At 59.8% G+C, this 22,222-nt stretch overlaps 2 protein-coding genes across 2 annotated transcripts; one reads left to right on the top strand and one right to left on the bottom strand.

Moving 5' to 3' along the window:
• The first annotated feature begins 44 nt into the window (after window positions 1-44).
• BCKDHA (branched chain keto acid dehydrogenase E1 subunit alpha) lies at window positions 45-18,375 on the top strand. Its single transcript, XM_056136777.1, has 9 exons — window positions 45-151; window positions 9,420-9,599; window positions 9,692-9,778; window positions 12,355-12,463; window positions 15,056-15,217; window positions 16,771-16,977; window positions 17,153-17,294; window positions 17,425-17,596; window positions 18,009-18,375. The coding sequence occupies exons 1-9, from the start codon at window positions 50-52 to the stop codon at window positions 18,177-18,179; spliced, it is 1,332 nt and encodes a 443-aa protein (XP_055992752.1). The 5' UTR covers window positions 45-49; the 3' UTR covers window positions 18,180-18,375.
• A 402-nt stretch (window positions 18,376-18,777) lies between these two features.
• Window positions 18,778-19,950, bottom strand: B3GNT8 (UDP-GlcNAc:betaGal beta-1,3-N-acetylglucosaminyltransferase 8). The gene has a single exon (XM_056136780.1). It carries the CDS (start codon window positions 19,948-19,950, stop codon window positions 18,778-18,780), a length of 1,173 nt encoding a protein of 390 aa, XP_055992755.1.
• Window positions 19,951-22,222: the final 2,272 nt, after the last annotated feature.

Genomic DNA, 22,222 nt, shown 5'->3' with positions numbered 1-22,222 from the left:
GTGAGGAGAAGCTGGCCGGGGGCGGATCGCCGTGGTATTGTCGGCCAAGATGGCGGTGGCGGCTGTCCTGGCGAGGGTGTGGGGGTCGAGACGAGGCCACTTTGGCCTCCTGTTTCTGCGGCGGCCTGGGACTCGGGGGCTGGTCACATCTGTGAGTGTATGGGTCGCCGGGGGAGGGTTTCCCCAAGGGGAGAATCCAGACGTGCTCGCTGTCATCGAAGCGTGTGGTCCCTGCAGGAATGGAAGGAAGGGCTGTCACTGGACAAGGACCGCGAGAAAGGCTTGGGGAGGACGTTGAAGGGCAGCACTTCGTCTCCTTTAGGAGAGGGAAGTCGAGGCAGCCCCTTTGTGGGCCGCTGGGGTGGTCCTCGTTCGCTGCCACCCAGCGTCCGGGAAGGAGACCCTTTCCCCTCCTAAGGATGTTGTGAAAATTGGTCAAGGCGGCGCCGAGAACTGGGTCTGGCATCTGAGGGCGATGGGAACGCCGGCTGCTCCCTGAAAGATGAGTTAGAGAACGAGAGCGCCTTAGTCAGGAGCCCCCTCTGGCCGGAGACCCCCGCGCGTTTCCTCGAGACGGGGTTCCCCCCGCCCCCCGCTTTTATGCATTTCTTTGCTCTTTGGCTCCGATTCTGATTTCATCATGAACTCTGTAACGAAAAGCCGTTTGCTCTGGAGGCCCCCTGACCCTCATGGAATGTCAGGTAGGGACCTTTTCGGGTCTTGGTTGAGTGATAGGTCAACGTCTGTGGATTTAAGCGGGGGAGGTGGAGGACGGGGAGGGCACTTCCACTTTGCCCTAGAACTGCTTTATGGCATCTCTGCACGTATTTCTGAGGCCTTAGAAGCACCTTCCTTCTCATCTAACAGGTCGGGATCCCTTTCCCCTGATGCTGCTAGTGACAAGCTCATGCAACAGAAATCTAGTTGGAAGTTCCCGTTTAGAGAGACAAAAGCTGTGGACTGCAGAAGTGCTGGGAATCAAAGCTCCCTAGACAAGGGACCAGAGCAGTAGTGCAGCAGGAAGGGCTTTTACCTTGCACTAGGCCCATCCCGGTTTGATCCTTGGCAACCCATATGGTTCCCCGAGCACCACTCGGAGTAGTAGTTCCTGAGTGCAGTGCCAGGAGTAACCCCTGAGTATTGCCTGGTTAAAAAAAAAAAACAAAACCAAATTCCTAGACAGGAGAGTAGTGGATTTGGTGTGAGTGTTGGGGAGTGGGGGTGAAGCTAGAGTGTGGGGGTCCTTATCCCTCATCTGCTGTTTGCAGTGATGCAAACTCAAGCTAGGGGGCCGCCCCTCTCAGAACCTAATGAAGGTTTCCGCTGGTCAGACGGTCACCACACCCACCTACTAAGGCAGCTTGCAGATATTCTTAGAAACGCTGCTGGGAACTAGATCTGGCGCATGGTGAGGGTAGTGGGAATATTGGCTGCTGTGGATGGTGAGGGGTTCTGAGCAGGGTCAGAAAGCTGACCTTGGAGTTGGGGAGACGCAAGGAGGTGGCCTTGGATGAGAGCCCAGCTAGGTGAGGCCCTGCAGGGAAATCTACCTGCCGGTGTCAGAGTGACCTTCACTCCACCTAAGGAGGGCTGCAGTGCCCAGGAGGAGGGGGATGAGCATGGGTCTGGACTGAAACTTGGGGACCCAGGCAAGGAGGCCCTGGAAGCAGGTAATTCTGGAAGGGCTGCTGAGCGCTTTTTTTGGCTCAGTCAGATCTTGCACAGCTGATCTCGGTTCCCCTTCGCCCATTGGCTGGCCCGTGGGGCGGGAGGGGTGGCTGGGGGCAGGAGAAGGAAAGGTCACCAGGGATGATTACCTCGCTTCCTTCCCTGCTCCAGCCCTGCTGCCTTTCCCCCTTGCCACCCTTATTTATTTCTTATTTTATTTATTTTTTTGGTGGGGAGAGCAGGTCTTTCAGGTTTGTATTTTTTTTTTTGGTAGGGGGGTGTTTGGGCCATAACCCAGCAGTGCTCATGGCTTACTCCTGGTGGTGCCAGGGGTAAAACCTGGCCCAGCCACGTGCAAGGCAAGTACCTTTACGCCTTTACCTGCCGGCCTATCTCTCCAGCCTCAGTTTAAAAAAATAATTTTTTTGGCATTTTGTATCCACAATTTTTTTATTTTAATTTTAATTTTTGAGTCACAGTGAGATACAGAATTACAAAGCTGATCATGGTCGGGTTTCAGTCATACAGTGTTCCGACACCCTTCCCCCACCAGTGTACATTTCTCACCACCAATACCAATGTACCCATTTTCCCTCCTGTCACCTTCCCTTCTCTAGTCTGTCTCCTCGGTTTTAAATTTTTAAAGAAAAACATTATTAGGGCCCTTGTGTTTTCATCCTGTCTCTCTCTTTTTTTTTCTTTTTGGGTCACACCCGGCAATGCACAGGGGTTACTCCTGACTCTTCACTCAGGAATTACTCCTGGCGGTGCTCAGAGGGCCATATGGGATGCTTGCGATCGAACCCGGGTCGGCCGCGCGCAAGGCAAAAGCCCTACCTGCTGTGTTATCTCTCCAGCCCCTCATCCTGTCTCTTATTTCTCCCACTTACTATTTTTACCCCCTAAGGCTGCAAAGAAGACTTGGGAGTGGTGGGAGGAAAGAACCGTATAGCATTTGGTGAAGGAGGCTTTTGCCTGTGCATTGGATGGAACGCAGTTGGTGACATGTGAGCCCTGCTCCGGCACCTCGGGCCCCTGTTGCCCTGAAGTTTTCACATTCTTTCATTTTACTGGGTCTAAATTTAACAAGTGAGCGCTGGCTGTCCTTTTGGGTCATGCAGTTCTAGCCAGTCCAGGTGGAGATGGGCAGGCCAGGAGTCCGTGTGGTGTTGGCCTGGCCCGGGCTGGGGCAGCTGTGCATCCCCCCCACCTTTTACTGAGTGCCCCGGTGCCCTGGAGGTTTGCCCAACACCCCGTCCCTTCCTCCTGCCAGAGGCGCACAGCTGTTTTAGAGCTCAGAGAAGAGCAGGAAGGAAATGTGATTGTTCAGGAGCCCTGAACTGGTTTCTCAGGCAACACCCCAGAAACAGGTGGACTCTCAGGCAGCTTGCTCTGCTTCTTAGAGCCCAGTAAGTGGGGGGTGACCAGGGACCTTGTGTGGTGGGAACCCTGGGAACCCCACAAGCTCAGACTCTGGTATTTGTCAGGGAGGTCATTGCATGTCCAGGTGGCCGGGGCCTGTCCATGCTAAGGGAGATGGTCCTCACTGCCTCATACTGAGGACCCTGAGCACAGTGGTGGCTCAGCAATCGAGCCTTTGCCTTGCAAATGTGAGGCCCAGGGTTCTATCCAAGTGAGCCCTGAGGCCTAAGCCTAGTGGATCCCCCAGCACCACTGAGTATGACCCTAAGACAAAAGGATTGCCCTGATCTCCTTTCTGTATCTTGAAGCATGCCAGCATAGCCCCATGCATCAATTCCTTCCTTCCTTCTGGGACTCGTGCTATGGGCTAGTCCTGTGCTTGGGAGACCCCGGCCATACCTGATGGGGATGGAATGGGAGGGGACATTTGGTGCCTGGGATCACACTCAGGGCCTCGCACAAGCCTCTCACACTGTCTCCCCAGCTCTCCCCTATTTTATGTGGTCACTGGGCTGGGTGGGGGGGTCTACATGATTGGTTGTGCCAGCTAGTCCTCACAGGGGGCTGCTGGTGCTCCCACGTGGCCATGTCAGGGCCAGAACTCTGGGCCGCTGAGCTGGTATGCTCTTAGCTGTCGCCCTCCACGGAGATTACACACTTCTGTTGGGGTGCGGTTGACCCTGCTGACTCCAGTATGTGGCTCCTGATTCCTGCGTGTGGCATCTGCATGCTTGTCACAGGTTTCACAGAGAAGGTAGTTTGGGGCCCCATGGGTTGCATGTAGGCGTTGTGCTGGTTCCACGCCTGGTTTGGCCACCCCGGTCCAGTCCTGATCCGCGCCGCTTTCTCGCTGGTTCTGTCCCTCCATGTCCTGCCCTGTGCAGGGGTCTTGTATCTCTCAGTTTCCAGGACCTTTGATGGCCCACTGTACTGTCGCTGAAGCTCTGGGGTCCATCTCATCTCACTGGTTCTCGCTGCTCTTGGTCCCATTGACTTTCCCAGGCTCTCTACAGTGCTCCCTGGATGTGATCTGCTGTTTTTCCTGACCTGGTGCGAGTGTAGGGGTGAGGGGTCAGAGTGACTGCTGGGCCGCAGTTTGCTGTGGGGACATAAGCCTAGGGTCGAAGTGGAAGTTACCTGCTGGTGCTCCCCTCTTCAAGTGTCCCTTAGTCCCACCCCTCATCCAGTTCCATTTTGTTTGGCTGCATCTCATGTGGGTGAGATACAAAAGGTGGTGGGCAGGGGAGATAGAGATAGGACAGCAGATAGGATACTTGCTACATACCCGGGTTTGATCCCTGACACCCCATATTGGTCCCCTGAGCACTGCCAGGAGTAATCCCTGAGCACTACAGGGTATGACCTCCAAGCCAAAATGAATAATTGAAAGAACTAGGTGTTCTGAGTAGTTTTCCGGGCATTTCTGCCCTCCACCTCCAGTCAGGAATCTCTCAGGGTGCTGGGACAGCAGAGTGCCGAGCTGCCCAGAGTGTGTGGGTCTAACTTGGGCCAGATGATTTAGTCTCTGACTCATCTTCTGACCCCCAAGAACATGGCTCTCAGGAAGCACGACCTGTGAAGACCCCGTGCTCGGTCAGCTTCAGGACTTGGGGTCTCTTCTCCCCAGGGTTGCAGTCCTCAGTCTTGCTCCTGCCTCGAGACCCCAAGGGAGGGCAGCATATCTTCACCTTGGAGGGCAGAGCCAGGGGCAGACACTGAGGACCTGCCCACAGAGGCCGTGGTACAGGACCGCTCCAGAACCTTTCACGCTGGACTCTCCGCATGCTCCTCTCTCCCCAGGTGCAAATAGCAGTGTTCCCGGGCTCCTTGTGACAGCCTCCCATCATGAGCTCCGGGCCCTTGGACAGACCACCTAGCTCTTTGGGTGCAGGGCCAGCAAGCCAGGAGGTCCAGATGAAGTGCATTGAGACAGAGCTACTCTGGTCACAGCCTGTGAGGTCGCGGGCTGCGGGGCCCCAGTGCCAGGCTGTCCTGCCTAGAGCTCACATCTCACTCAGCATCTGTGGCCGGGCAGAAAGTTCTCTGGAGCAGCCCAGCAGCTGCTTGCTTTTAATCTTTCTCTGTGGAGCTAGTTCCTCTGGCACACCCCCAGATGGGTGCTTCCCTGAGGAGCTGAAATTCTTCCTCCCGCCACTTGGGGTCGCTCTGCCCAAGGCAGTGTGTCTGTATGCGTGGTGGTGTGTGTGTGTGTGTGTGGGGGGGGTGTTTAGCTGATCTCAGGCTGCCTGGACCTTTCCTGCCCTGAGGGAGGGAAGCTAGGCCCAGTTTTGGCCTTCCAGTTCTCCCAAGCTCCTCAGCCTTCAGTTCTGGACCACACGGGAGCCGCGCTGTTTGTCTCAGTTTGACTGTTGGACTTCTCAATGTGTTTCCAAGGTGCTGCCTTTGTGCTGGGCCCTGGGCAGGGCTGCTGCAAACCACCTAGGACCTAGTTCCTGGCTAAACCCCTCGGAACTCTAAGGATCACTCACAGCACCAGGAGGAGGTGGTTCTGCCGCAAGGAGCACCTGCAAGCAGCTTTGCAGGCACACAGACCTGCCCTGAGTCCGGGTTACCCTGCACTCACCCTGCCCGCCTTCTGAGAGTCAGTCCCTCTTTCCCTGACTGCGGCCTTTCCCACCCTCTTTGTCTCAGGGTGCCTTCTCCCCATTTCCTCTTCCCTACCCATGGAGTGGGTCATCGCCCTCCTCCACCCCTCACTGTCCTGCGCCCCACAGAGGTGCACATGGTGTGTCCTGAACCCCAATTTCACATAACTTGCAGCCTTTGTCACATGAAGTTTGGGGAGACAGCAGGAAGTTTGCGAAACAGCAGGAAGTTTGTGGAGACAACGTGGGTCTGCAGAGAGCCACACCATGAGCTAAGATTTTGGCACTAGGTCAGCCTCGTCCAAGGCCGGGAACGTCCCGCACTCTGCTGCTAGCTGTGGTCTGTAGCACACCTGCTGTGCTGACTAGAACTTCTGGGGGGAGATGGACAGCAAAGCCTCTGGTCCTCTCCGAAATTGGGGAGCCTGATGGTGCCCCGAGCTGCATGCCTGTGTAGCCCACTTCCCTTGCCAGCAAGGGGAGAAGAAAGAGCAAGGCCCCAGCTGAGCTGCCAGCATGAGGCGTTTCCTTTTTTTTTTCTTTTTGGGTCACACCCAGTGATGCTCAGGGGTTACTCCTAGCTCTGCCCTCAGGAATTACTACTAGCTGTGCTTGGAGGACCATATGGAATGCTGGGGATTGAACCCCGGTTGGCTGCGTGCAAGGCAAACGCCCTCCCCACTGTACTATACTTGGGGCCCATGGGGCGTTTCCTTGTTTCCTCACTCCCCCCAGGGTACGTGTGCTCCCTGGGGCCTTGGATGGCCTCCTGCTTCACTGCAGAGGGCGTGGGGGACAGGACATACTTATCCTCAGGCCAGGACACCATGTGCTCCGGAGGCGGGCCGCGAGCAGAGTCAGAACCTGGTTAGTCGCAGCATCTGGTTAGGCGCAGATCCAGTTAGACCCAGGGTTCACAGAGCAGTTAAACGCAGGGCCCAGAGCTTGCACATGCACTGGGAGGGAGCAGGGCCCCAGGGAGGGAAGGCGAATCTGGAAACTGGGCTCCTGTAGAAGTTGGGGTTCAGAGCAGGAGTTTTGGGGTCCCTGTGGCCACCATGTTAGGTTTGAAGCCCCATTTGAACCTTTTGGGTCTCCTAGACTGTGCTTAAGGAGCCTAGTGACCACTCCTGGTGGTTCTCAACTAACTGGCCATATGGACTGAGTCCAGCAGTGCTTCTGGACCCTCTGTGCTGGGGCCACTAGGTACCCCTGGCTAAGATGGGTTGGTAGGCATGGGGAGATCAAGCCCAGGGCCTGGTGCCTGCCAGGCATGCACTCCAACCTCAGTGCCTTTGTTTGCCTTGACCCAGCCCTGACTTGTGGGGAGTGGCATACACTGACTGTGCTTGGGGATGGGTGCCCAGGTGCCCAGGGATGCTCTTGAGGGCCCAGACTGGCTTTCTTCAACCTCAGATTATTAATTGGGCCGTGGGGAGTAGGGTGAAGAAGGCACAAGAGTAGGAAACCCCATCTCCTCACTGAGGCGCCCAGGGTGTGGGGGAGGGGCATGAAACTTCCCAGACTGTTCAGGACTGTTCAGTGTCTCTTAGTCCCTCCAAGGCCTCTGGGGGTGCTTCTCCCTGCAGGACTCTTCCCACCCCGCCCCTCTGCTTCCATGTGCCTCAAGGGATGGTTCTGTTGTCATCCACACCGCCCCCCACCCCCACACACACACAGTCACTGCACACCCCAGGGCTTTGCCTCAAAGAGGAATATTTGCTTGCTTGCTTGCTTTCTTGTTCTGAAATTGGTGCAGTACTTTTTATTATTTATGTTTTGTTATCCTGTGGTGCTCAGGGCTTACTCCTGGCTGAATTTAGGGATAACTTTTTTTTTTCAATTGAATCACAGTGATATATACAGGAAATCGTTCGTAATTGGTTTCGGTCATACAATGTTCCAACTCTCAGGGCTCACTCTTGGCACAGCTCAGAGAACCACATGCAGTGCCAGGGCTCAAACCTGGGTCGGCTGTGTGCAAGGCAAGTGCCCTCCCCATTGTGCTATCGCTCAGCCCTTACTATTATTTTAATCATCGTGGGATCTAGAGTACCTGGGCCATGCGGTGCCTGCCAGGCAGCAAACCCAGAGCAAGCTATCTCCCCCACCCAGCCTCATTCCCTGCCCTGCGGGAACCACCCCCCATGCTTGCCCATTCAGCACCTGCCTTCAGGTCTGCAGCAGGGCCTAGTAGCCCTCGGGTTCCCAGCCTGAGGCTGGGAAAGAATATTTGTTGAGTGTTCAGGCATTTGTTGAGTGAGTCTGCAGGACTGACCATGAGGGGGCTGGGGCTGGAGGGGAGACTGAGGCAGCTAGACCTCTACTATTTGCTCCGCACAACCCTACTGACCCCAGTCTTGGGCCTTGGAGCCTTCCTCGAGGTGATCACCACGTTCTCAATGAAGCAGGCCACCATGATAATACAACGAGGAGGTGCTTGCTTTGCACACAGCCCTCCCAGGTTCGATCCCCAGCACCCCATATGGTCCTTGAGCCCACCAGGAGTGATCCTTGAGCTCAGAGCCAGGAGTCAGCACTGCCAGGTGTGGCCCACAAACCAAAAAGACAAAGGAGATCCTTGAGGGAGGAGTTGTGACCCTGCAGTCCTTGGCTGGGACTGAGGACATCAGCTGGCTGCCTCAGCTTTCAGAGTCTGGCTCTGTCTGAGGGTCCCTGGGGTCCGCAAGGAGCCCCCATGTCTGGGCAGACTCAGGTGCACTATGTAGGACCAATGTACTTCTGGGCTAACAGAGACAGATGCCGAGGCAGGGCCTGAGCGCTGCAAGGGTTTGGGCTTCTACTGGTACCACTATGACCCTTGAGTTGAGTTGCCCATTTTGGGGGTTGGATGGGTTGTTTTGTTTTGGGCCCACACCCAGCTATGCTCAGGGATCACCCCTGTTGAGCCTCAGGAGACTTTGTGGAGCTAGGTAGGCCACCTGCCCCCTGTACTCTCTCTCTGGCCCCAAGTTGCCCACATTTTTTTTTCTTTGACTTCTTGGGTCACATCTGGAGATGCTCATGGGTTACTCCTGATGATGCTCAGGCAGGGATTGAACCTGGGTCAGCCATGTACAATGCAAACACCCTCCCTGCTGTGCTACCTCTCTGGCTCCTGCTGTTTTAACATCGAATGTTTTTGTGTCTGCTTTGGGGTCATACCTGGCTCTGTACTGGGGTCACTTTCGGTGGTGCTGGGGGACCATTATGCGGGGCAGCAGAGCCAGCCTCTGATCTGGCTCTGACCCTCTAAGCTGTAAACTTTTTCCTTTTCGCATATATTTGTGTGTCTGGGCAGTGCTGGGGGTCAACACATGTGAAGCAGGTGCTCTGCCACTGAGCTCCCTTTCCCCCCCTTTGTTTTCTTTTTATTCTTTTTTTGTTGTTTGGGGACACCCCCCAAACAACAGGACTTTATCCTGCCTCTGCACTCAAGCATCGCTCTTGGTGGGGCTTAGAGGACCCTTTGTGTGGTGCCGGGGGTGGAACCCAGGTGGGCTGTGTGCAAGGCCAGCGCCCTCCCCACTGTCCTCTCTCTCCAGCCAAGGTGTGATTATTTGTATATTGTACACACACAAGGACTAAGGCACACACAAGTTCTATCACATGGAGGTCACAGGAGGAGGAAGTGTACGCCGAACTGAGCCCCTGTGCATCTGTCTGGCTGGGGACAGCCCTGACCCAGCGCGTATCTACCTCCCTCCCCCCATCTTCCCGCAGCACCCCCGGAGGCAGCAGGAGCAATTCTCTTCACTGGATGACAAACCCCAGTTCCCGGGGGCCTCGGCAGAGTTCATCGACAAGCTGGAGTTCATCCAGCCCAATGTCATCTCCGGGATCCCCATCTACCGCGTCATGGACCGCCAGGGCCAGATCATCAACCCTAGCGAGGACCCCCATGTGAGAGGCTCCCCGCCCTCCCCCCTGCCCCCTGGGCCTGGGCCCCTCTCTGGTGCCACCCAGCCCATGCCTGTGTCTGCCTTCGCCTGCAGCTGCCCAAGGAGCAGGTCCTCAAGTTCTACCGGAGCATGACGCTGCTCAACACCATGGACCGCATCCTCTACGAGTCCCAGCGGCAGGTGCGCGGGCGGTGGGGGCGGGGGCCACAGGGGCTGCGGGGCCAGGACTCGGGGCATCTGGTGAGGGGCCTCGCCCTGTGGGGGGGGGGTGTGGAGATGGGCTTCTTCCCCAGAGCCCACCATCCTGAGGCCCGGGGAAACCCTCCAACTGGGCCGGTGTCCTCAGCAGAGGCCACTGGCTAGTCCAAATCCTCTTTGTAGGATCTGATTTGTTATTGGTGATGGTTTTTTAAATTTTGGGACCATACCCCACAATGCTCAGGGGTTACTACTCCCTGCTTTGTACTCAGAAATTACTCCTGGCAGTGCTCAGGGGACCATGTGGGGTGCCAGGAATCATATTATTGCTCAGACCCTGGTTTGGGGTTTCTTGATGCCATTTTCCTCCCTGGAAGCCTGTGCTCGACCCATGAGCCCCATTCATGCCTGACAGAGGGGCTGCATTGACTCGGGGTGGCCTGCTGCAGGTACGGCTGTTTCCAGGCCCTCTCCTGGGCCTTTTCTCCTGTCTCATCTCGACTTCCTTCCTTCACAGACTTTCAGTCTACAAGTAGGGAGTCCAGGCACCAACAGGGCTTTGGGCAGGACAGTTTTCTGCCTTTGTTTGCCTCCCTGTCTTCAGAGTGTGAAACTGCAGGGATTGTAGGGTGGGAGAGCCCTTTTGTGAGGCTCCAGTAGGAATTTTCTTAGCCCAGTGCCTCAGACTCAGCCTGGTGGCAGAAGGAGCCCTTCTGTAGCATCAGCTCAGCCCACAGAACTCTATTCCCCGCTCCACTCAGTCAGCCCCCAACTCTGAAAAAAAAAATAATAAAAGCAGTAGTTTAAATGAATCGATAGTCCTTTTTTCTGTTCCTTAAGAGAAATCTGGAAACAAGTGTCCAAGGCTGGTATAACGGCACTACCCCCAGAGTGGACTTCTAGCCTCTAAGGCTTCTCATGAACCAAGTGGCTGCTTGTGCAGCTGCCAGCATGTCTCATTCCATGCAGGAGGTAGAAGGAAGGGGCACATCCCGACTCTCCTCTACACCCACCTCCATAGAACTTTCTAGATAGTCCTCTCAGCAATTTTCTGCTCAGACTTGTGTTAAGCTGCAAGAAACACTGAGAAATGGGATCTTTGAATCCTGGTAGATGCCACCTGCCGGGGCTTGGGGCCTGGTTTCTCAGCCGACCCTTGCTCCGGCTCCTCCTGAAGCCCACCTCTCAGGCTCTCAGCAGCGGCCATCGCCCACTTACTTGGCACTGGGAGGCCGTGAACTCTCAGTGGACTTTCAGTTAGAGAAAAGTCTCATTCCTGCTTTTGCTGCCCTAGGGTGGACCTGTAGAACATACATCCCTGGGCAGTCAGGCCCTTGCTCACGCCTGCCCGAGGAGCTGATTTCTGTCTCTTTGCTGGGAGGGCTCCCCCACCCACTCACCCCTGCCCAGCCTCTAGACACCCTAGTGTCTGATTCCCATAGCTTCCTGGCTTCTGGCCCTGGACACCCCACACTGAACTCAGCCTGTTCAGACACGACCTGGACACCGTGTTCTGGGCTTGCCCCACATCCTTGAGGCCAGCCTCAGCGAGAGGGGCTGCATCTGCCGCTGGCCCCAGCTCCAAACCCGCCATGTTTGTCTCTGAGGCCAGTCTCCACAAGAGGGACTGTGTCTGCTGCCGTGCCCTCCCTGTGGCCTGGCTGCCAAGCCTGCGCTGCTGCCCCACACTCAGCTTGTGACCTCTTCCAGGCTTCCTGCCTTACCCTCGCTTTGGTGCCGGTTTCTGCCACCTGTGTCCAGTTCCTGGGCCATGAAGGAGGGCAGGCACATCCCGGGATATCTAGCGGAGTTAGCCCATGGAGCTAGCCCCCAGGGCTGGAGGCCCTAAGTTTGCACCTCAGACCTGATAGACCTAGCACCTCTGACATAGCCCTGTGACTCCCAGTACCCCATCAGGAAGACCATCAGGGAGGAGACCACAGTCCCCACCCTCATCCCCACACTGGGCCCACGAACCTCTGCTTGGGAACCCTCACCCACAAGTAAAAAAACTCCCAGACAGATGTTCACTGAAGTCTGAGTAGAACCCGGTCCTGAGGCTCTCTCTGCGTGTCAGAGAAATGGGCAGCAGAGTGACTTTTCCAGGTGCTGAGGTGGGGTTGGAAGAAGGGTGCCAGCAGGACACTGCACTCCCCCTCCTCTCAAAGCCTTCCGCACCCCTGTTCCCACATGCCTGCCAGAGAGGCATATGGGGGGGTCTCTGCAGAGAGCCGCTGGCGGCTCCCCCTTCTTGGGCTCCTTGAACTCTGCTTCCCAGGCTCCTCACAGTCTCTTGCCTCTGGCCTCAGCCTGTACTATCGCCTTGTCCCAAAACTTTCACCCCCGACCTTTGTCCACCGCAGGCTTTTGTCCCTGGGTTCCCCCTTCCCCCTGTCCGCGTCCCTTCGTTCTGCTAGACTGGCCATCTCCCCCACGGAACGTGGCTTGGCACCATGCAGTGTCTGTTCTGACCACAGAGCCCTCAGGGATCAGCCGGGCACTGCAGGTCCCTGTCAGTGCCCACCTAACCCCGCTCGGCCTCTGCGGCCTCCCCACAGGGCCGGATCTCCTTCTACATGACCAACTACGGCGAGGAGGGCACGCATGTGGGCAGTGCTGCGGCCATGGACAACACGGACCTTGTGTTCGGCCAGTACCGGGAGGCAGGTATGTCCGTGGGTGGCCTGGCCTGGCAGAGTGATGCCAGACTCGGGGTCTGCAGTGCCTGTGGGGGAAGATCAGCCTGGTGCCTTGGGGTGCAACAGTGAGGCCCATGCCCGGCCCCTGGGTCCCACTCTGGGAGCAGCTGAGACCAGGAAGAGCGGTCAGGTGGCTGAGCCGGTAGTATGTTGCAGGGCACAGCAAGCCAGTGTGGGTGGGCATCAGCAGGAAGAGCGTCACGGTCCACCGCTGACAGTCATCACTGGACCCCACTGAGCCTGTCCTCTCTGCCCTGGACACTCTGGTGCCTGCCTGGTGGGGTTGCTGGCGGCCTACAGTGGGCGGACACTGGCTCTTCTGGCCTGCCTCCAGGCAGGTCCTTTGGGAGCAGCTGTGGGGCGCCTGGCCAGGCCCAGAGCTGGCTGGCTGCCATGTGCAAAGCTCGGAGGCAGAGCCGAGGAAAGAAGAAAATCAATGAGCACTTAGGAAGATGGGGCAGGAGTCATCAGCCAGGAGCCGAGAGAGAGAGACAATGTGTGTATGTGGGGGCAGCCCAGAGGGTTGCAAGAGCTTCCGGCTCTGGAGCTGGGCGGTTGGGGGAGGCACATACCTGTTCCTTGCCTCAGGTTTCTCGTTCATAACTGGAGGTGGGGAGCCTTCCCAGGAAGACAGTCAAGGGGGTCGCGGGGTCCGGGGCGCTAAGGCCATGCAGCTCTGCTGCAGGGGGTCTGGGAGGCATGTCCAGCCTCCCCATACCCACATGGCCCCACTCCCTCCACCTGAAGGGCAGACGCCCCCCAGTGCTGTCTGAGGATCAGCAGTATTGGCCTGGGAAATGAGCTGACCCAGGCCCGGGCCCACAGGGTAGCAGCCACCAGTGCTGCTACAGGGCCTTTCCCTGCAGCCAGGACTGAGGATGTCTCTGGAGTCAGGCGGAGGGGTGGGGTGGCCATGCTGGGAATCTGGGCCCACACGGGCTCCTGGGGCCTTGCAGGCAAGAGTCCTCTAGCCCCGAGTGCCTGCGTTGTGGAGAGAACCTGGAGGAGGGAGCAGGAGGTTCGCGCCTGTACCCGGCAGCTGGGGTGGACAAGGGTCCTCAGAGCCCTGGGAGCACCCCCTGAGCTCTTCCTCAGGGTGCTGTTCTCGGTGCCGAAAGCACAGGGTTGCTGTGCCCAGGCCACGTGGGGAGCGAGCCCCTTTGAAGCGAGGGTGGGCAGCTGAACTGTCCTGTGGTCAGCCACATCCAGCCTGAGGCACCTTTGACAGGAGGGGCAGGGGTGCCCCAGAGTCAGCCTGGCTCCTGGCCTCCTGGAAGGCCCCCCAAGCATTGTGTTGTAAACTGAGAAGTTTACAGGGTGACTGTGGGGGTGCTGGCAGGAAGTGACACTCGTGCAGACATTTGCGGGGCAGCCAGGGTCCAGCTAGCAGGGTCATTCCTGCAGGACCATGCTGACCAGTGCAGACCGACCCCCAGGGCCCTGGACCTGGAAATCTGCGTGTCCTGCATCCCAGCCTAGTGTCTCTCAGGGTGCCCTGGGCCACAGGATGAAGAAGCCCATTTCAGGGGCTCATGACCATCCCTTGAGGACCACCTCTCTTTTCCTGCTCCAGCTAGCCCTCTGCCTCTCTGGTCTGCTTAGAGACATGGGGCCCATCCGTGTGAATCCATCCATTTATGGCCCTGTCAGTGTGCTTGTCCATTGGAAGGCCAGGGACAGACATGAAGGGGGCACACTGAAGTGAGGCTGAACCTCATGAACCCTGATCATCTGTGTCTATTTGTGTTAGTCAACTGGGCAGCACCAGCATCCGGGGGGACCTATTCCACACAGGACCCCATTAGCCGAGGAGCAGAGCTGTACCCCACAGTCTGTTGAGAGGTACAGCCCCCACCTCCCTGTCCTCTGAGTGGCAGAGTGGTCCCACTGCCCACAGACAGTGGTACTATGGGCCTGTGGGGGGCACGTCAGAAAGTACGAACAGCACCCAATTGCGATTAGGGAATTTGCACGCCTGGTCCATCTGGGCCCATCAGGGTCTGTCTGGGTCCTTTGGGTCCAGGATATGATTGTGAGTGGGTCTGAGGGTCCCCGGCTGAAGTAAAGAGGAGGCTTTGGAAGTCGCTGCTGCTCTAATGCCTAGCTTATGCCTGTGGGGAGTGAGGAGTGACAATTGTCTGTCTTCCTCGGGGGGGGGGGGGCTCCCTAACTGCCTCCTGGCACCATCTCTATCCACCTCAGTCATTCCCCTCAGTAGACCAGGCCCCCTCCCCGCCTGGTGAGTACCTTGGATGGGCAGGTGGCCTTCCCACTGCAGAGGCTCTGAGCAGAGAGGGGTTCACTGCAGTTCCCAGAGTCGGGTTTCTCCACTCCACAGATGTCAACCAGCAGCTCCTACTTGCGTTTGCTTCTTCCAGTGCTTTTCTGGAGGGTGGGACCATCCCCAGGGCTCCATTCGAGAGTGCTCAGGAGACTGCAGTGCTGGGGATTGAACCCGGGGTGCCGTGCATGCTCCTTCACAGGCTGGGGAATGGAAGCCGGGCAGGTGCGCGCCACCCAGCCCCCAGAACTGACACCCCACCTGCCTCTCCCCTCCTAGGTGTGCTGATGTACCGGGATTACCCCTTGGAGCTGTTCATGGCCCAGTGCTACGGCAACGTCAACGACCTGGGCAAGGGGCGCCAGATGCCCGTGCACTATGGCTGCAAGGAGCGCCACTTCGTCACCATCTCCTCCCCATTGGCCACGCAGATCCCCCAGGGTGAGAACCAGCCCGTCCTATCTGGGGCCTCCCAAAGGTGGGGTATCCGAATCCCCGGGACCAAGCCAGAGCCAGTGGGAATCCTGACTTCCCAGAGCAGGCCCGGGGTGTTCACAGTGGCCTTGGGGAACTGATGCCTTTTCCCGTCATTCCTGCTGGTGAAGTTGCTTCTCACCCAGGTGCAGGGGCCCCTCTCGCTCAAGGATAGCAAGCCGTTGGCCCCAACGGAGCCAGTGCCCCTCCAGTGCCCTCTGGGGCTCAGAAGCCCATTGCTGCTTCTGCCCTGGACCTCGGTGAAGGGAGCTGGGCATCAGACAGATGCATGTGTGGGGCTGTGCAGGGCACATGCAGGGCAGTTCCCCTACCCCTGCTAGTACACTCATGCCCGGGTCAGGAGGCAGGCGAGCAGCTGCTGGGGAAAGGTGGCATTTGCTTGAAGAGAGGGAGGATTTACATGCTGCAGGGCTGTGGCCTGGCCCTCTGCTCAGTGGACCCATTTCCATTTCTCAACCCTGTTTTGGATGCCAAGAACAGGAGACAAAACCCTCAGCGCTTCTGGTGCCTCCATGGGAGGAGGGGGTGGGGCCAGTCAAGGTAGAGAGTGCTTGTAGGTTTGGGGAGGAAGCCCAAGTGGGGAAGGAGTGTGATGGCGGCACAGACCGCAAGTGGGAAGAAGGGGGCTGGGTGGGATCTGGTTTTGGGGGGCCCAGGGCAGTTGTGGCACCAGGGAGTGTCAGGCAGCTAGAAGGAGGGTACTGCATCAGCTAAGTGGGGGCAGATGGGGGCAGGGCTGGATGAGGGTCTGTGAGGAGATCAGGTGTTTCCTTTCCCCAGGGTCCCTGAGTCGAGGGTATGTGTGAGGTGAGTATGTGAGTCTGAGGGGTGAGTGTGGGTAAGGTATGTGTGAATCGGAAGGGCAAGTGTGGGGTGAGGTGTATATGAGTTCTGAGGGGTGAGTGCACGGTGAGGTGTGTGAGTGTGAGATGAATGTGGGATGGGGTGTAAGTCTGAGGGGTGATTGTGGTATGAGGTCTGTGTGTCTGAGGGGTGAGTATGGGAAGGTGTGTGTGAATCTGAGTGGCATGTGTCAGGTCTATGTGAGTCTGAGGGTTGAGTGTGGATGACGTGTGTGTGAATCTGAGGGGTGAGTGTATGTGAGGCATGTGTGAGTCAGGAATGAGAGGATGAAGTCTGCGTCTGAGGGGTAAGTGTGGGTGAGGCGTTTGTGAGTCTGGGGTGAGGTATGTTTGCAGACATGTCAGTGTGTGTGTGGTTGAGATGTGTGTCTGAGGAGTGAAAGTAGGTGAAAGTGGGTGAGGTCCGTGTGTGTCTGCGGGGTGATTGTGATGTGAAGAGTGTGTGAGTCTGAGGAATGAATGTGTGAGCTCTGTGTGTCATAGGGGTGTGGAAGGAGGTATGTGTCTGAGGGGCAAGTGTGCGGTGAAGCGGAAGTCTGAGGGGTGAGTGGCTGAGGTGAAAGTGAGTCCGGGGGGGCGAGTGTGGGGTGAGTGGGAGCGTGTCTGCCCTGCTCATATTCCTCTTGCTCCCTGCAGCGGTGGGCGCTGCCTACGCAGCTAAGCGGTCCAACGACAACAGGGCCGTCATCTGTTACTTCGGCGAAGGGGCAGCCAGTGAGGGGGACGCTCATGCTGGCTTCAACTTCGCCGCCACCCTGGAGTGCCCCATCATCTTCTTCTGCCGAAACAATGGCTACGCCATCTCCACGCCCACCTCGGAGCAGTACCGCGGGGACGGCATTGGTACGGCGCCCTCCTGCCCCGTCATGGCCTTGCAGAGAGGCTGGGTGGACCCCAAAGCAATCACCTGGGACACTGAGCTCTGAACTCCAAGAATCGGACTTGAGGCGCTAGAGCCTCAGCGAGATCAGGCTCAGGTCCTCATCCAGGCCCTCACCAGCCATATTTGTCCCTGCAGCGGCGCGAGGCCCCGGCTACGGCATCTTGTCCATCCGCGTGGACGGCAACGATGTGTTCGCTGTGTACAACGCCACCAAGGAGGCCCGGCGTCGCGCCGTGGCCGAGAACCAGCCCTTCCTCATCGAGGCCATGACCTACAGGTGCCTGCCAGTCCCCAGCTCCGCAGCCATTGCCTGTGACATCTGCTCCCTAGGGTCACTGTCCCCAAAGCCTGGTCCTATCCCTCCCGAGCCTTTATCCCATTCCCAACCCTCCACCCACCCCCGGCAGGATTGGGCACCACAGCACCAGTGACGACAGCTCTGCCTACCGCTCTGTGGATGAGGTCAACTACTGGGACAAGCAGGACCACCCCATCTCACGACTGCGCCACTACCTGCAGAGCCGCGGCTGGTGGGACGACGAGCAGGAGAAGGCCTGGAGGAAGCAGTCCCGCAAGAAGGTGAGGGCACACGCCCAAGCTGCTGGGCGCCCCAAGAGTCCTTCACCCAGCAAGGACGGACGGAGCTGAGATTTGGAGGCTGTGAGATCACCCCAGTCAGGGTCCTCAGCGTGGCTGCCCTGTCAGCCCTGAGCTCCCTTGCCACTGAATCAGGGTTCTGGGGTTCCCACTTCAAAGCTGGTTGGGGAGTAGGCAGCATTTCGCCCTTTGGAGTGGCTGTGTGACCCAGTGGACAGCAGTACAGCCGGCAGCCGGTCCCACTCTGCCCTGACTGCACCAGTGCTGGCCAGACCCTCTTCCTGTGCCTCCGTTTCTCCCTCTGCAAACCAGGCGGCCAGAGTGATCAGAGACAGGAAGCCCTCATGGGTCCTGGAGGCTGCCCTCCCACCTATGCCCTGTCCCATGTCCACAGGTAATGGAGGCCTTCGAGCAGGCCGAGCGGAAGCCCAAGCCCAACCCCAACCTGCTCTTCTCAGACGTGTACCAAGAGATGCCAGTACAGCTCCGCAAGCAGCAGGAGGCCCTGGCCCGCCACCTGCAGACCTACGGCGAGCACTACCCTCTGGAGCACTTTGACAAGTGAGGCCGTGGCCCCTCTTTCGGGCTGTTACAGTTGAGAGGGCTCTGTCAGCCCCCTCCTGACCTGCTCTGAGTGCCTTCTCTGGGGCGAGGGTGGGCAAAGGAACCTTTTCCCTGGAGGCCCCCCCCCAGGGCAGACTGGGAGAGGCCAGCCCTGCAGCTCTGAGTCGAGGCTGTGAATGAATAAACCAAACCACATCTCCACACAGGGTTCTGGTGCCTCTGGTCTGTTTCCTGGAGTTCAGAACTTGAGTCCCATGTGATGGGCTTGGGGGGGCCTCCAGCCTCTCGGTGCTAGACACAGATGGGCTGGGAGGGCAGGGCCACGCACCATGGCCTCCATTCTCCCCTAGAAACGGGCAGACACAGTGGCTGAGCCTCCCCATACGGCTTGGAGGGTTCCCGACTGTGCTTGGCTGTTCAGTGGAGCAAAGATGACTCCAGGCCACACTGTGTGAGCATATTTTTTTCAACAGCACAAAACAGACTTAAGTCACCACGCCCTCCAGCCCCTGCCCAGCCCAGCCCCGGAGTGGCTCAGAGGGCCGCGGATCCCCCAACCAGAGCCCAAGAGAGCCTGAGCCCTCCTGTCGTCCCCCTGCTCAGCAGTGGAGGAGAGGATCTTGCAGTTGCTTCCACAGTCGGATGCTGTCCTGGGGGCTGAGGGGCCGCACCAGCAGCTGGTCCCGGATGTCACACGGGTCAGCGGCGCGGTCAGCTGGCCACGATGTGAGGAAGCCCTTGTGGGCCCGGGGCGCCAGGCCCAGGGCCCGGAAGCACAGGCCGGTGTAGACATCGTCGAAAGGGAACGGCACCACTCGGGCGGCGGCTTGCAGCAGCCAAGGACCCAGGCCCCCAGCAATGACGTAGCCGCCGCCACTGGCGTAGGCCGGGTAGTCCCCCGCAAAGAAGGAGCCGGGCACGTAGAAGGGCCCCCCAGGCTTGCGCAGGGGCTTGGCCTGGGTGAAGATCTCGCCCAGGTAGAGGCTGCGGGCCCAGCGGGCGGGCAGCGCACGCAGGTGCCGCAGCAGGGCAGGTGTGTGCACAAAGGCGTCGTCCTCGGCGCGCAGGATGAAGCTGACGCCGGGGCAGTGGCGGCCCAGCCAGGCCAGCAGCAGCAGGTCCTTGAGGGTCCGGTTGAAGGGGACGTCGACGAAGTCCCAGAGCAGGAGGTCACCGTAGCGGCGGCTCTCCCAGGCCACCAGGGAGCCGAGGTCGGGGCCCCCCTGGCCCTCGGGGGACCCCAGCAGGAAGAGCAGCCGGACGCCAGGAGTGGGGCCGCCCCAGGTCTCGCGCACGGCCTGTCGCTCGGCAAAGCGCCCCGGTTCCGACTTGACGGCCAGCAGCAGGTAGGGGACGCGGGCGGAGCAGTTGGCCACCTGCCTGCCGCCCCCTCGCGGCTGCCAGGGCGGGAAGCTGCGGCAGGCGGCCGCCCCCAGGAAGCGGCGCAGGTCCTCGGGGTAAGAGGCGAAGTCCGGGATGCGGGCGGCGGCGGCCGCCCCCCACGCTGCGCAGTCCTGGCTGGGCAGGCTCCGCAGCCGCCACTGCTGCTGGTTCCAGGCGGCCGCGGGCAGCGGGCTGGTCTGGCCCAGGCGGGCCGACAGGTTCGCGGGCAGCGTGGGCTCTGCGCTGGCGGGCGTGGGGCCCGGCGGGGTGCCCCGGGGGGCCGGGTAGGCCCTGCTCAGCCGCGTCTCGGACACCCATTCGATGTAGAGTTTGAGGCCCAGGAGCGTGAGCAGCGCGGCCAGGCAGAGCAGGCACTTGGGGCAGTGCATGACCCGGCCCGGCGCAGGACTGCCGGGGAGCCGGAGGGCCTGGCGCGGAGCGGGCAGGGATGGGCGCCCCCGGCCCGCCCCGGCGGAGCCTCCAGCGGCCGCCGCTAAGCGCCCTGCCCTGCCCGGGGCCCGGCCGGCCCGCGGCGCCTCTCGCAGCCCTGCACCGTCCCCATCCCCGTCGGCCCCTCCGCCCCCAGGGGCAGCCCGGCCCCGCCGGCCCCGGCCCCCGCCGCGTTACCTCCGGGTGGGCTCCCGCGGGCTGGGCGCCCGGCCGCCCCGTCAGGCCCGCCCCGTGCCTCTGCCTGGCCGGCCGGGCTGCGCGGGGACGGCGTCTGCCCGCCCCGCCGCGGGCCGGGAGGCGGGGGCGGGGCCGGGCGGGGCCGCGCCGGCCCGGGGGAGCCCCGACTGCCGGGGCGCGGCGTGTCGGGGCCGGTCGGCCGCGGCGGCGGGAAAGGTGCGGAGAACCGGGGGCCGGGGGCCGGGTCCGACGGAGGAGCGCGGGGCCGCAGGAGGCGACGGGGACCGCCCGACGGGGCTGGGGCGCGGGTCAGCCCTGCAGGGGGCTGAGGGTGGGGGGGGAGGGACGCGGGGACACCAGGGCGGCGTCAGGGAGGGGCCAGCGGGCGCCGGGGCGGGCCGGGGGGCGCGGGGTCAGGCAGGTGGAGGATGGGGTCTGCAGGAGTGGGGGCCGGGCAGGGAGAGCCTCGGCGGCGCCCACCCCGGCCCCTCCCGTGCACCCCTGGGACCGCGGTCGGCCTGGTTACACCCTCCGCCTCTGGGGCTTGGCATCAGCTGTCGGGGAGCGGGTGGGGCTTCTCACCCGGACCTTCCTCCAAATTGGGGGCACCCGGGTGGCCAGTTCCGGAGTCCAGGCAGACCCCTGAGCCCCCGGCCGGCCGTAAGGCGGGGCGGGCGTTTGTCAGGCGTCGTCCTCCTGACCAGCGCAGACTTCCTCACCCCCACCCCCTCCTTTGAATAATGGAGCCCCGGGACCAGCCGGGGGAGGGAGAGTGAGGAGGAAGTGGGGACCAGGAATGGAGAGAAGCTGCGGGAAATGACGGCCCAGGCCTGGGGCTCGCCAGGCCCTGACACCCGTGTTTTTTTGTTTTTGTTTTTTTTTTAAAAAAACCTGCTGCTTTATTCCTTTGAGTGCTGCCGGGAGTTAACCCAGGGTGTAAGGCCAACGCTGTGCTGCTCAGGACCATTTCCCCACATCCCTGCCAGGAGTTCTAAGCCTCCTCCAACCCCCCTGGGCTTGAAGAGAGGGTGACTGGGGCCCCCCTGGGCCCTCCCAACTCTTGGGGCTTCTCCCAGAGGGGCCAAAGTTCAAGCCCAGCTGACAAGGCCCCTCCTGGGGGTGTTGGGAATCTCCAAGGGGCACAAGGCTGGTTGCCAGGGGCGTTTGTCTGGTGCAATCAGGAGCGAGAAGCCTGGGAGTCAGCAGACCAGCTGCCAATGGCTCCTTCCTGGGGAAGATGTCAGAGTGGAGGCGCAGGTCCCACTGGGGAACCCAGCCAGGGCTCAATTCTGGTGTCTCACCTCATTAACCCTCCAGGCTCCAGCCAGGAAAGCCGGGAGCACCCAGCTGCTCAGACTCCCACCCTCAGTGCTCTGATGCCTCAAGCCCCCTTCCCCCTTTCTCTTGGCGCATACACTTTCTTCTCTCAGCTGCTCCCTCATGGGTCATTGTGGGCACCTGTTCCTGGGCATGTGTCCCTCAGTATCTGTGGGACTCATGACAATAAGCAGTGGTGCCTGGGATGAGACTCGAGAGGGGACACCCTCTTTCCAGGCACCTACCCAGGAGTGGGGGTGGGGGGGCGAGGTCATTTTTCTCTGAAACCAACCCCTTGGAATAGAAACCAGCAAACTACTGGGCAGGCGCCACTGGACGGAGGGTATGCCCCTTTCCCCTCTGGCACCCCTCAGACAGCACACAGGCAGACCCCTAATGGGGAATGTGGGTGCACAGCCCTGGTCTGCAGCCAGCCTGGCCTGTCTAGGAACAGACTGTCCTCCCCATCAGGCAGGCTTCTAGGAGGAGAATCCCCCATGGCTCATGCAGCCCTTTCTCTAGAAACCCCAGTTCCCTACGCTGGAACCCACCTTTGAGGACCCAAAGCAGGTCCCCCAGGAGCCCTAAACCGTGGCCACTGGGAATGAACAAACGAGCCACACCTCTGCGCCTGCACCTCTGAGCTCTGTGCTCCCTCAGGGGGAAGAAAAGGGTGGGGCATTTGAAGCCTGGTGAAAGCGCTCCAGGGAGCCTGCA

Source organism: Sorex fumeus, unplaced genomic scaffold (assembly GCF_029834395.1).
Source record: "Sorex fumeus unplaced genomic scaffold, SorFum_2.1 ptg000122l, whole genome shotgun sequence".
Classification (NCBI taxonomy): domain Eukaryota; kingdom Metazoa; phylum Chordata; class Mammalia; order Eulipotyphla; family Soricidae; genus Sorex; species Sorex fumeus.
This window is presented reverse-complemented; position numbering and strand designations above follow the sequence as displayed.

Coding starts and splice junctions, on each gene's coding strand:
- BCKDHA (XM_056136777.1), top strand. CDS start 50: ATGGCGGTGGCGGCTGTCCTGGCGAGGGTGTGGGGGTCGAGACGAGGC. Junction 9,600..9,691: donor ACCCTAGCGAGGACCCCCAT/GTGAGAGGCTCC, acceptor CTTCGCCTGCAG/CTGCCCAAGGAGCAGGTCCT. Junction 12,464..15,055: donor CGGCCAGTACCGGGAGGCAG/GTATGTCCGTGG, acceptor CTCCCCTCCTAG/GTGTGCTGATGTACCGGGAT.
- B3GNT8 (XM_056136780.1), bottom strand. CDS start 19,950: ATGCACTGCCCCAAGTGCCTGCTCTGCCTGGCCGCGCTGCTCACGCTC.